This window comes from Castanea sativa, chromosome 11 (assembly GCF_040712315.1).
Source record: "Castanea sativa cultivar Marrone di Chiusa Pesio chromosome 11, ASM4071231v1".
Taxonomy (NCBI): Eukaryota; Viridiplantae; Streptophyta; class Magnoliopsida; order Fagales; family Fagaceae; genus Castanea; species Castanea sativa.
The window spans coordinates 61,802,282-61,816,219 of record NC_134023.1 but is presented as its reverse complement, the minus strand read 5'-3'; the positions used below and the strand labels follow the sequence as shown (position 1 = coordinate 61,816,219).

The window sequence follows — 13,938 nt, the reverse complement described above, 5'->3', positions numbered from 1 at the left end:
AATTTAACTTTGTTTATTTTCCAGTTGGGTACAAGTATAGTGTAATGAAGGATATGGTCATGCATTGCAAAACAAAATTGTTTAAAATAAAAAAGATTAGTAGCTTTGGCTAAATCCAAAGATACTACTTATATTGGAAAATAGTTTGAAATTCTTACAGCAAGAGATTTGAAGTTCCTTCAAAAATACTACTTATATTTGAGAAGAAAAACCCAAATATCTCACTTGCAACATGAATTGGATAGTTCATACTCCATTGTCGTATCTATAAAAAATTAACTGGATGTAAGATGAACACAATCTTTTAAAAATTTTCATGTTAGAGGGCATAGAGTTTTTTTCTCAATATATTGGATGGTTATGGGTCATTGGTCTCTATAAAAAAGCTATAGTGGAAATTGCTTTGTTAAAGCTGTTTATGAAAAGACAAAGATTTTACCTAAGTCCAAGTGTAAAAGCATTTCTCCCCTTTGATTATTAATTATTTTGTATACATTTTACGATATGAATTTGATTATGATTCAACTTTTGATAAAGCAATTTAGCCTCGAAATACAGGTGGTATTAGATTTTAGGCCTAGAGAAGCAAGGCTTATGGACCCCGACATTTTGGAGTAACAAATACCAAAAATTGCATTTGTAAAACCATTGCATAAACTTGTATAATTTTTTTTAAAAAAAAATTTAACTTAAAAACATACTCTTTTCTTCTATTTTACATACCTATTTTTCAATACACCCAACTAGGTTATTTATTTTACACTACATTTTATTAAAATATTAACTTTTCATTTTTTTTCTTGATTTTTTTAATTGTTTTTTATTTATTTACCCACAACAACCATTATTTATTCTTTTCCTTCAATATCAAGATACGTAAAAAAAGAATAAAAAATTAAATACAATATGAATAGTACCAATATAAATTTACACAGCAACTATGTATTTTTTTACATAACTTCATATGGCTTGATGTGGGTGAATTTTAAGTTTTATTAGTTAAAATATGATACTTTTTGTTTGTTTGTTTGTTTTTTTTTTTTTTTTTTTATAATACTAGTCCTGAGTTTACTACAAATTCCAAAATCTAACAAAAAGTTTTTGCAAGCCCATCGTAGTGACTGGCTTATGCGATCTAGACTGTTCATATATACTATGGGCTAGAAACTTCTAAAAGTTCAGAAATACTTGGGATTGCTTATGAGCTTTGAAAGTTGAAACGCTTCTCATTACTTCTCTTTCGTTTCCTCAAATGGTCAGATCGGGTCGAGAAAGAAAGGTTCTAGATTGAGTTGTGTGTTTCTAATATGGATCAGGCTGTGTGATTGTTAGTTTTTCAATGGGCTAGATTGGGTCAAGGTTGTGGATCCAACCCTTGTGTCTAACTCTAACTTGTCCTCTCTCTCGACCACAAGGCAAAAGCTTGTGGTCTAGCTTCTGGCTATCAAGGTGTGTAGCTAATCACTACCATCATTCACTCTTTTGGATTGAGGTTCCTTTGGGCTGCACTAAAACCCTTTAGCCTTTCTAAAGAGACCAGACCCATACTAAAGAAAATTCTAAGAAAAACTTTGAAGATCAAGCTTTTACTAATAAAGGTCTAATCTACAACATTAACACAATGAGCTATATCTTTCAATGTTTACATAGTATAAAACCCACATATTTTGCCCAGATCAATGCAATATTTTCCTTCTGCAAATCCCATATCTATGATTATATATGATTGGGAATTAATTTCAATGATTTAAGTATCTTTTATTTGGATATTACATATTCATTTGATTTAAATAGTATAAACCTTTTAGAATAAGATAGGTGTAAGATAGTGTAGAAGTTAGAAATCTCCAATTGAACGTAACAATTCTATTAGATAACACACAATAACATCTCAATGTCGGAATAAATCATGTGGTACCCTCTTTGTTTGGTACAACTCCACGTCCAATTCTGTTTGGTGCAATGAATGCTTAGCTTTGTAAAAATCCTCAAACCTCTTCAAGTTAAGCATTAGAAACGCAATTTATCACAATTGAAACTAATAATTTTTTTAGAATAGAACGAACTTCTTTTCCATCTTTGTTTTTCTTTATTGGGTTGTGATTACAGGCCCATTTGTATGTCAATTTTTTGAATTGTTATATCTTTTTATATTATAGCCTCCAAGGAATTAATACCTTGTTACACCCCAACAAATCAATATATCATCATTAAATAGTGATAGGCTGGCTGAACAGTTCTAGAACTTGGCTGAGTGTAAGAATGAGTGCTACAATATGGGCTTTTCGGCAGCTTCTAGTTAAATCAGTGGAGCCCCACGGTCATTAAAGAAACTGCTTAAAGGCCCATTAAAAGGTTAACCTTTTCTCTTTTCCAATTGGGACAAGTATAGTAGCTTTGGCTAAATCCAAAGATGGGGAAAGAATAGTTTGGAACTCTTACAAGAGATTGAAGTTCTTCAAAAAGACTACTTAACATTCTTATATTTGAGAATACAGACCCAAATATCTCTCACTTGCAACATAAATTGGATAACTCATACAACATTGTCGTTCTATTTGTGTAAAATAAAGTACTTTGATCTCATTATGAGCTGTAAAACACGTAGTATTGAAATTCAATTCACTAAGCAAATTGGCACTTCTCTATAGCTGTGACTTCAATAGTATTTATAAATCTAGAACTTGTATTAATTTCGAAGGAAACATTAGGCATTCCTATGCTTTATTAAAAACTAAAAGAAGCCTATGAAGCTAACTTATAAGACAACTGCCAATCATCATAGATGAGTACAATATAGATAATATATGGAACTTAATTAGTACTAGAAATAAGCTGAATACATGATAGCATCAAGGGATATTTTTGGAAGAAGCCATATCAAACCAGGCGAGTAAATTGGATCATGTGGAGCAATTGCCTAGTATACTGTTGTTAGAAACTGCAAATGTGTTCCACATTTTTGTCTGAAACCTGTGAAAGAGTTTGCAAATATTTTAAAAATAATCATTGGTTGGAAGTTAGAATCTTATACCAAGAAACATAAATTAATTGAACAAAGCTGACAACCACAAAACACCTTTTTGTTGGGGGAAAACCTATTAGTCTGGTACTGATATGGGAGAGCCTCAAGATTGACTTTGATCCTTCAAGGAACAAGACTTGAGCAAGTTTGTGCTAGTAGCCAGATTTTCCATCTTTCTCTATTTCAGGCACCATGGCATCGGCATAGGACAATATAAAGTTCTTGACGTACAAAAGGGAATTGGGAAGCTTCTACTAGTGAGGGCAGCAGCGATATCAAGATTGCTGAGCCTTTGGAGCCATCTGGAGTGGAAGTTCTGTGTCCCCAGGAGATGACTTCACATCTTCACGTCCACCACCAATTTCAAAATGTCAAATAAAGTCTTTCCAAGCCCATCACAGTCAAATTGTTGCATCTGGTGATGAAAACTGGATTTAAAACTAGGTCGATGAAATATACAATATTCCCCTCCCTATATGGTAAATGGAATGCATCAGTTTTTGCTTGTGATAAATACACCCTGGATGATGGATTTTTAAATTCAAACATTATTGTAATCAACAAGAGAGAATTAGATCCAATGGAGCATAATATCCCAGAAATGGCTAGTAAATGTTTCCACCAACAAGGGATGTACATGTACTATTATTCTCTATTTTTGTAATAATGACAATCAGCTCAATGGTTTAAAATATATGAGCTAATGCCATTTAGTTCCAAATCCATTCAGAATGGATTTTGATCTTGGCCTTGACAATGTGTTGTACAGAAAGAATTGAAAGGATAGGTGATGGTAAGGAATATGTTTAATGAGTACCAACAAAATAGAGAACTGATGCTAATCCTTGCCTTTTTGGCATGTACCTGGCTGTAAAATGAAATTTTGTATTTGATAAACAACTTGGCTGTGCAACAGCAATGTACTCCATGCACATAGTGGATCTGCAAAACCAGACTAAGCATCCACAAATAAGAAGAATCCAAGAATTAAAGAAATGTGAAGCAATTGTTAAATACATGACAACAATCAAAGCATACTCTATTCGATTGTGTAGGGTTAGCTGGCCATAGCCGATTGTGTAACATTCAATTGATGTCGCCAGCCTACAGTTTTGTGAATGTCAGGAGCTGTTGGAGATAGGGTTAGCTGGCCATAGCTCTCAATATCGATCGTGTCATTGTCTCTGATAATGTGTAAGTGGTCTTGCAACAACTTTTCAACCCCTCTTTCCAGACGACTGATGAGACTAACATATGGACCCCGGAGGTCCTGGTTGATGAGGTCCTGAATTTAAGGTAATAGCAATCATAAGTCCAATGTCCCCTTCCTTGCATATGGTATTCACATTGAGCATTCAGATCATACCATGTCGATAATGAGTCCTGCTGAGATCAAATCTGGATGTTTTAAAATATTAAGAGACTGACATTAGTAACTTAGCTAGCAGAGCCAATTTCTTTCATAGAAGTTTCTATTAATGTTTTGTATGCTGTGAATCAATAAATAATATATTTGTTTTTCAATATAGAGGCTATTGGCTAAAGTTCCCTTAAGTTACGGAGATGTTGTTGGAAAAAAAAAAGGAAAGAAGTGAGTTGGAGTAACTAACAATAAGATCATTGTCCAAAGCCCCAATTTGTTGAGGAAACTTGCATCAGAATCTGGCCACAGTTCTGCAACATATCAACAATAAACACTGAGGTCAGTGGCCATAGGTGAAAATAATGAGAATACAATCGAGTAAATCTGTGAAATATTCAATACAAAATGACAAAATATTTATATTTTGGTCATGTAGCTCCCAGATAGATTTATATCTCTATTAGAGTATCAGCTAATTTATTCTTCCAAATACTCCCCTTTGAATCACCATGTCAGTGGCAAAACTCAAACTATATTAAACAGATCATGACAACAAGCCCTACATAAGCAACATTCTGAGAATTCTCAATTTTCACATTATTGTGATCAATGATAATTAGCAATGACTTATGGTAATTATGAATATCATAGTCAAGAGCCCCAAAATTGTTGAGAGAACTTTTATCAGGATCTACCAAAGATATTATAAATGCACAACCCCTTTGGTCCATAACAACTCCCATCCTTTCCATCATAACCCCCCCCCCCACCCCCAAATAAAAATAATAATAATAATTCAAGAACTAGATCAGAGCAATCCTGCTCTAAAGTTTCAACATGTAGTCAAGAATTTGTGAAACTCCTACCTGGCCTTGACTATTTAATTAAATCTGGAAAAAATAAAATGTATGAAACTTGGAAGCGCAATGTTGTAGGAATAGATGGAGTACCTGGTTAGCTTTGGAGTGCTGCCACTGTTAATACTCCTTTAACAATACTTTTTCTCCTGAATTTCCTAACCTCACTTCTCTCACTAAGCAAACAAGAAGTCCTACAAAATATAAATGGAAATCAACACCTATGTGCAATAGGAACAACAATATAATTGCAGAAAAGTCCCTTGATATTTCACACAGAAAATAATCAAGTTGTAGACATTTCAAGATCATGATTCATACTTGATTGGCTTGAAGGACATGTTCTTTTAATCACATTTCAGTGCTAAAAATGAGGACCACCTGTGGTCATTCTTGCCATTGCTATTGGGAGTCTTGTCTGGAAAAAAAAAAGTAAACACAAGCCCACAGGGCCAACCTGCAGCTTCAGCAAATACAGACGCTTAGGAAACTTCTGTGTAGAAATATTGAAAGAAGAATGAGGTGGTGCAGCTACTTGCAGAAATATTGATGGGAAGATGAGGTTAAAATACTTACAAGAAGTATTGGGTGCGGTCCGTGTGGAGGGAGGTTGGGTAGGTTCGCTGCAGTCACCCCGGAATTTAAAAGCAAGGTAATAATTTTCAAAATCACAAACTGAAATCTCATTCGGCTATTTACATCATATCGTTGTTTGAAAAACATGTAGAATAGTGCAGCACCACTTGAAAATAAATTAAGAAAGAAAAGTAAAGAAAATAATAACAATCAAAGCAGATTCAGAACTGTCTTTCATTCCAAGGCATAACTTGTATCCATGTGCTTAATATTCGTCTGAAGTTCGCTCCCAGAAATATAGCCATCCCTACCTCCTCATGCATATCTTGTGAATATTTTAAAATTTGGACAGAAATTGCTGGTAGTGAGCTGATAAATGCATAAAATTCACCAAAAAACCAAGGATTATCTATAGTCAAGCAAATGCTTAATTCAGTAGTAGCGAAAAATGAAAGTTAGAACACACTATAAATTGTTTGAAATTCCCAGGGTGCCAAGTTAAAAAGTTCCACCTAAACTATATTTTGTGAAGGCTATCAATCTGTACAGGTGCCAAGTTAAATACTTGTCTACACTTTGTCTGCCACAATCATTGTTTCATCCCTAAATAACGAACAAGATTATTCTGCAATGGACCACATTAATGCCTCCTCCTGGGACTGATCAAAAAAATGTTATTTCTGCAAAAGAAAAAGAGAATAAATAACAATCATGGTTTTATCGTTCACAAACAAATTATATCAAATAAATAATAAACCAATAAATGCATCAAACCATTTGATCAGTATCTAGCTGTCCCATGTTAAATCATTCCATAGCTTTTCCAGTGAATAGGGAAGATGAAAGCTGAACTTTTTTTTTTTTTTGGGTTCTATTGTGATACTTGAATTTTTTATTGGAATTAAGGTATAGTTGACTTGAGTACTAAGAACAAAAGAAAAAAATTCAACGCCAGGGGACATTCTAGTGAATCTATAAGAAATGCAGGGCAAGAAATGAGTTGAGAATAAATATTGGCCTCACTAAAATTGAAAGGGATAAATGCATAATTAAATAATTAAAACCAAGGAAATAGATTTTTTTTTTCCTAATACACAATAATTTTCTTGTTATTTCATAAATGAACAGATTATTGGGAGAGAGAAATTCTCTCTCAAAAAACATGTTTTTATTGCTTCTTGAAGCACTTTTGAGTTGTGGTACCAAATCAATATGACAATTTGCTGGTTTATGTACAACAAGAAGTACGTACCAAGCTGTAATATTATGTTGCTGCATGTGAATGAAGAAAACAAGCGATGAGGACTTTGTCTACAGTTTCAGTTTCATATGATCACCATTGATTAAAATGATGGGGAAGTGAGCATTCTTGGGCCATTCTTTTCCCCTCTTCTCATCACAGCACTGTTCCTTCATCAAAGGAGACTACTCATCAATCCTCAGTGAGGCAGCCTATCACTTCAGTTAACATGTACTCGAGCTCAAGGCAGAAAGTGATTGTGCCACCATTCCTCAGCCAATCCTTTATTAAGTGAAAAAATTTTCAGATATATTTATCAAAAAATAAACATACAAATAAATATAAATGTAACCGAACTAAAATGGGTAGAGTACGAGCACAGCACTACAACACATTACCTGACTATAAAACAGGGGCGTGGGTCACATTGTGATTTTAGCTCATGTAATTACTTCATCATCCATACCATATGTATGCAAGGATGTGAGCAATCTTGCACCAATATTTTTACTTCTTTGGCATCATTTCATTTATGAAGGTTGAAGGACATACAAGTACAAAGACAACAAATTAATTCAAAAAAATATATAATTGGCCCTAAAACACACAAACAAACAAACGTGATAGTGAAATCAATCTACTCACAGCTTTTACACTTACCAATAACTCTTCCATGTCTTCTCAGCAGATTCCAGCTACATTCTCAGAGAGTTCATAGAAGATAGAAAAAGAGCTACTTCAGTGAAATTATGAAGGATTTCAGGTTCAAATTATCTGGTAATGAAAACAGCACACAATCCTTAGACAAGGAACAAAATTACTACAAGTAAGCAGAATATTTAGTACCATTGGAAAAGTACTCAAACAAAAGTGCGAATTTCGGAATATTTCAGAAGACATTTGAGTAATCTCACATGAAAAATGAGGAAGTTCTTAAGGCATCATGAATTTGTGGTCACAATTGATATCTATAAATTCATACAAGATTTGTTTTCAGTCAAATCGAGGAGATGAAATTGGAGCTGTGAGGCATCATTCTTCATTTCACTACATTACACCTCTGTATATACAGTCCAAACATGAAGTAAACAGAACATGCTAGCAGGACAGATCATTGCAGCTCATCGGATGTAATTTCGCTATCTGGAAGTTTTGGATTGCACGAGGTTTACTTGGTTTTGTATACTCTTGTTTGAGGCCTCAACATTCGCACATTTTGTGTCTGAAAACCTGCAGAAGAATTGATAAAGATTTAAAAAATCATTTATGATTACAGGTCCAAAGTTTATTACCAACAAACACAAATCAATTAAACAAACCTAAGAACCACAGAGCATCTTTAAAAAGCATATTAATAATTGCTGGTAATGAGATGAGTGTGCTGATCGGACTTGATTTGTCATGTAAAAGCACCTTCCCAGACTTAGATCAGTTCTCTCCCTCTGCCTCTGACACCATTGTCTGTACAAGAGTGGTAATGTGCTGAGCCTTTTGAGCTGTCTTAATTTTGAAAGAGAACAAAGAACCAAAAGCAGCAACCTGTCCTTTGGAGAGGACTTCACATCTTCCCATTCACCAAAACTTCCCAAAACTAAAAATGAGAGAGTCTAAGCAAGTCCCTGTCCAGACATGAGCAGTGAGTTTCAACTGCTATTAGCAGGTATTGAAGCAGCACTAGCTTTGAACTGCCCCAGTGTCTTACCTGAGATTAAATAGCATACTATATTGCCCAAGTCAAATCATAATGTAACGTAACATACTCTAAGCTTACAATCCGAATTTGTTCATTGACAAATAAATATGATGGAGAAACTGTACTACCTTAGGTTAAATGAATCCTGTCTTGTACTTCAAAAGTTCAAACTAGAAATGCAATGAATGTATAACGAGGCGAAAGCAGCTCCAGCAAGAATGAGAGTAAAGGACTTTACACTGACTTGAAATCATATAGGAGTTCATACACATTGCAAAAGGATCAGCAGCTAGCAGTGGCATGAAATTGACGGTAGGTGTGTCACTTGTTATTGACAACTGAAATTGACACTGCAATAGAAAAGGCAACTGAATGAGAATCTCTTAGTTCATAAGAATTTAATTGTAGCAAGGCCCAAAACATTTAACAGCATCTCTTTCATAAGTGTACCAAAAATATATATATTACTACAAAGGTTTACTTCGATATTTATTAAACAAATTAAAAGAATTCTGAACCTCATTCTAAATATTTTGAAGTTTATCTATAATTCAAAAAATAAGAAGAAGACTATGGAATTATGATGATTAGGCCATGTGATACCCTTATAAACATTTTATAAAATATATATATATATATATTAAAAATAAATTAGGGTAGTTACACTCCCCTCCTTTGAGGTTTGGGAGAATGATACTCCACTTCAAACAATAATGGGAAAAATACTCAGCTTTTTTGTTTATATTAGTAATAAGATATTGTAAATTTTTATAAGAATCTCTTTATAAAACCCTTTTTTCTTTGACTTTTTACATTACCTAAAACTTCAATCAAATAATTTTTTTTTTAAATTGAATTTTGCCCAAATGCTAGTTTGGGTTAGTTGTTTGTTTGCAGGCCATTTATATTATTTTTTGAGAAAGAAAATTGAAATTTGCCCAAATGCAGTCCAATTAATTATCCATTATATTATCATAGTTTTCAAGCTTCTCAAAAAAAAAAATTAATATGAAACCAAATGATTTTGTGTAAAAGATTTGAAAATATTGATGAAGCAATTTTTTATAGAATATATCAAGCTGCTTGATGAATAGACAAATACTCTTTGGAATAATGCGTAATACGAATAAATTTAAGAAGTATGTTGTATGAGTATGAGGTTTAAAGTTATGTTGCCCAAATCAAAAACAAGTTTGATTTTGACAGAAGCTAGCTAGTCATTCCCATTTAAAAAATGATTTTTTTTGGAATACGAAAATAACAAAGAAAAGTGCAACACTGGCTGCGATGGTTCGTGGGAATAAACAAAATTCAGAATTAAACAGAGGAAAGTACAAATTAGTGCGGAAACAAATACCTGGGCAGTAGTACTTCTGGACTCATAGCTTATGTGATGACTTCATGGTCAATCCTTATGATGGGGATATGAGAAATTTTGCGCCATTCTTTTCCATTCTTTCTCCGATACCGCTTTTCTAGCAAAGGGCAGTGAGAAATATGTAGAATAGAAAGGGAGGCGGGAAAGCCCTCTTCTGGTAAGCATTGGAGGTTACCGCAGAACCGAATCTCCAACTCTTTAAGTAAGGTAAGGTGTTGAAACCCCCTACCATTGAGTGATGTCAGCTGTGGAAATGCAATGTTGAGGCGGACAAGAGAAGGGGGCAACAACGCCTCCTCCGGAAAGGAACCCACTTCTGTGCCGTAATACCAAATTTCAATTTCTCTGAGAGAGTGAAGACTCTGTAAACCCCACTCCATGCGTCTGAGAAAGAGTTTGTCGCACCAATCGATTTCAAGTATTTGTAAATTGGAGGGCAAACCCCCTTCAGGAAATGATTCCAGTTCTGGACAGAACCACAACTTCAAATATAGAAGAGATGGGAGGAGGGTGTGCATACCTTCAGCAAGTGACTTTAACTTTTTACAGTCAACAATAAAAATCTGTGTCAAATTTGGGGCGCACAATCCCCCGCTGGGAAAGGATACAAAATTAGGGCACAACATGATGGTCAATTTAGTGAGAGAAGTTAGATCCAAGAGAGATTTATCTGATGCCGAAAGAGATTCAAGATTATCAGATTTCGAAATATCGATAGATTTGAGTTTTGGGAAAAACTCTAATGGTAAAGACCAAAGTGAACCAGGACCTTTATTTACCTTCAAGCTCTCAATTGATGGAAAGTAACGACTCCCTGGCAACTGAAGTACTCCATTGATTTGAAGTGTTTTTAAAGTAGTGGGTAGACCACCCTCAAGGAGAGTCACGTGGCATCCTCCAATTCCAAGACTTTGTAGCTTAGGTGATAATTCCTTCAACGCCACCTTATCACAATTCGTCAAGGCCAATTCATGGAGAGCCGAAGGACTAGGAAGTGAAGCAACAAGTTGGGGGCAATCTTCAATTCCAATTACGCTTAAAGAAGGAAGTAAACTAGGCAGATTTCCTGTAAGCTTGGGACAATTGATAATGCGAAGCTCTCGGAGGGTTGGGAAAACTCCGCCTTCATCTTCACCTTCAAATACAAACCATTCCTTCCACTCTAGCATCCTTTCAAATGTTAATTTTTCTAAGGATTTGAATGGCTTATTAGTTGCACAAGAGCCATCCCCGTAGAACTTATTATCCACACATGATACTCCATGCAAACCTTCAATTGAGAGTTCCTTAAGGGCAGGTAGCAGCCCAAGTGGAGGCAAGGAGGAACAGTATTTACAATCGTCAAGCTTTAGGGACACCATATTAGAGAATGAACATGCTCCTAACCAACTTGGATATTCTGCACCACAATAAGATATGATGGAGAGTGATTTCAAGTTCGTATGAGGACACAACTGCTCAAGCACATCTCTTTCATGTTCTGAATCATAGTTCTCATGATCTCTTCCCCATTCCAACTCCAACTCTGACAAGCCCTTCTTATCCTTCAAATTAACCTCCTTTGCATCTCTTGTTTGATAAACATTTTCTAAGTTTGATATACACAATGATCCAGAAAGATGCGGAAGCTCTCCCAACTCTTTAATGTTACTCCCACTATGTTCTCCTTTTCCCACATAAAAAGCACTTAAATTTTGGAGGCTTCTTAATTTACCCATGTGCATTGGCATCCCTTTCAAAGGGGTCCCTCTTATATCTAGGTGACGTAAGTTTACCAGTCTTCCCAAGTTGGTTGGCAACTCTTTGAGGTAATCACAATTCCTCAATAACAAGGTTTGCAAATTATACAGACCACACACAGAATCAGGCAAGCCTTCGATATTGGTGCCATTAAGATTCAAGTATCGAAGATGTTTCAAATTTCCAACAGAATCAGGTAACACAGCTAACAATCCATAGAGAGACAACGATAATGCTCGTAAACACTTAAATTTGCACAACACATTGTTTACCTCCATTGTTGATATATTATTACACCAAAAATTTGACGTAGATGGCAATTTTAGTCCCAAAAAGGTTCGCAAATTCTTGGCTTCATAAAACACCTCAAATTTCTTAGGGACATCAAATTTAGTTCGAAAATATGACAAATGACGCATTTTTGTTGTAATTTCACATGAATTATCAATATCCAACCTAAAACAAAATTCTCCAGATATAAAATTTGCCAAGTCATTAAAAAGATCATGCATTATGAAACATAGTTCATCATTATTTGATCGTTGAAAAAATGACCTCGATAGTAGCTCATCAAAGTATTGTTCACCTATTTCTTCCATGCTTTCATTTCCCTTGGGTTTCAACAATAAATCTTCTGCCATCCACAACAAGACTAACTCCTTCTTTGAAAATTCATAATCCTTCGGAAAAATTGAGCAATAAGTAAAGCATTGTTTCAAATGTGATGGGAGGTAGTTGTAGCTCAATCTTAGAGCTGGAAGGATAGAACTTTCACCTCCTGGTAGATCCCATATATCACTCTCCAAAATACGATTCCACTCTCTTAGGTCTTGTTTAGACTGCAACATACCCCCAAGTGCTTTTGCAGCTAAAGGCAAACCTTTACACTTACAAACAATTTTTCTACCAATTAGTTCTATATCTAAATTTTTACTCGATTCTCCATTTTTAAATGCATGCTTTGCAAATAGCAACCAACATTCTTCTTCAGACAATTGCATTAGATGATGAATTGAAATTGGGTGCACAATTGACGCAACATTTTTACTACGTGTTGTAATAATGATTTTGATCTCTTTTGCCTCACATCTAAACAACGTAAGGAACTCATCCCAAACAATATAACTCTCATTCCAAACATCATCTAAAACAAGGAGAAACTTCTTTCCCTTTAAGCTCTCTCTTATTCTAATTTGTAACAAATTCAAGCTAATGTCACATTTAGACAAAGTGATCTCTTCAAGAATAGTTTTTGCTATTCTAAAACCATCAAATGTGTCTGAAACACAAACCCATGCTTTGAGATCAAAATTCTCCTTTACTCGGTTGTCATTATATACAAGCCGAGCAAGGGTTGTTTTACCAACCCCACCCATGCCCACTATAGGAACAACACATATCTCATCACCATTTGCATTATCTAATTGCAACTTCTTAAATATCTCCTCCTTATCATTATCTCTACCATACACACCATATTCTTCAGGACAAGAAGTTGTTAATTGTCGTGGTGGTAGTGGTACTCCACTGGCAACCTCTTTCAGATTATGGACATTCTTTTGTTCTATGACTTTTTGTAACATATCTAGAACTTTTTCTAGTTTTGACCGTATCTTTTTATCAAATGAATTAACAGAAGTAGAGACAAAGCGCAATACCTTACTGGTGCGAGTTTGAAATTTAGCTTCTGACTTGGATAAGGCTTCAGTGGCAATCTCATCCAGAAGGTCATCTGCAACATAAACAGCATCTTTAAGCTCATCCAACCAATTTTTCACAGCTGGGTTTGTAAATTGCTTCTCCTCTGCATCAATGAGTACTGATTTAGCAGATAACAGCATAACCTTCAACTTTTGTAGCAATTCATCACTATGTTTCCTTCCCTTGAAGTAGCCTATGACTTCAGGAGAAGCCAGTCTATCAAGTGTCACCTGAATGATTGAAGTGGCAAGTGCCTGTCCCAGGAAGACAGCCATGGTCTCTTGTTGCTAGAAGAAGGAAATAAAAAGGCCAAAGGGAAGCAATTGCAATTTAGGCAGAAAACCAGAGGAGAATGGTTTGCAAGT

At 35.0% G+C, this 13,938-nt stretch overlaps 1 protein-coding gene across 4 annotated transcripts; it reads right to left on the bottom strand.

Annotated features, from left to right (window-relative positions):
* Window positions 1-7,073: 7,073 nt before the first annotated feature.
* On the bottom strand, window positions 7,074-13,938 carry LOC142617973 (putative disease resistance RPP13-like protein 1). Of its 4 annotated transcripts, none has more exons than XM_075790953.1 (7): window positions 10,112-13,938; window positions 8,883-9,104; window positions 8,381-8,781; window positions 7,976-8,291; window positions 7,722-7,835; window positions 7,460-7,574; window positions 7,074-7,343 (listed from the first exon to the last, which is right to left on the bottom strand). In XM_075790953.1, the coding sequence occupies exon 1, from the start codon at window positions 13,846-13,848 to the stop codon at window positions 10,141-10,143; it is 3,708 nt and encodes a 1,235-aa protein (XP_075647068.1). In that variant the 5' UTR covers window positions 13,849-13,938; the 3' UTR covers window positions 7,074-7,343; window positions 7,460-7,574; window positions 7,722-7,835; window positions 7,976-8,291; window positions 8,381-8,781; window positions 8,883-9,104; window positions 10,112-10,140. The 4 variants fall into 4 exon arrangements, with proteins under 4 accessions (XP_075647068.1, XP_075647066.1, XP_075647067.1 ...); XM_075790951.1 differs by having other exon boundaries at window positions 8,381-8,763; XM_075790952.1 differs by having other exon boundaries at window positions 7,460-7,571; window positions 8,381-8,763.

Bases quoted from the DNA above. Each gene is read 5' to 3' on its own strand.
- LOC142617973 (XM_075790953.1), bottom strand. From the start codon at position 13,848: ATGGCTGTCTTCCTGGGACAGGCACTTGCCACTTCAATCATTCAGGTG.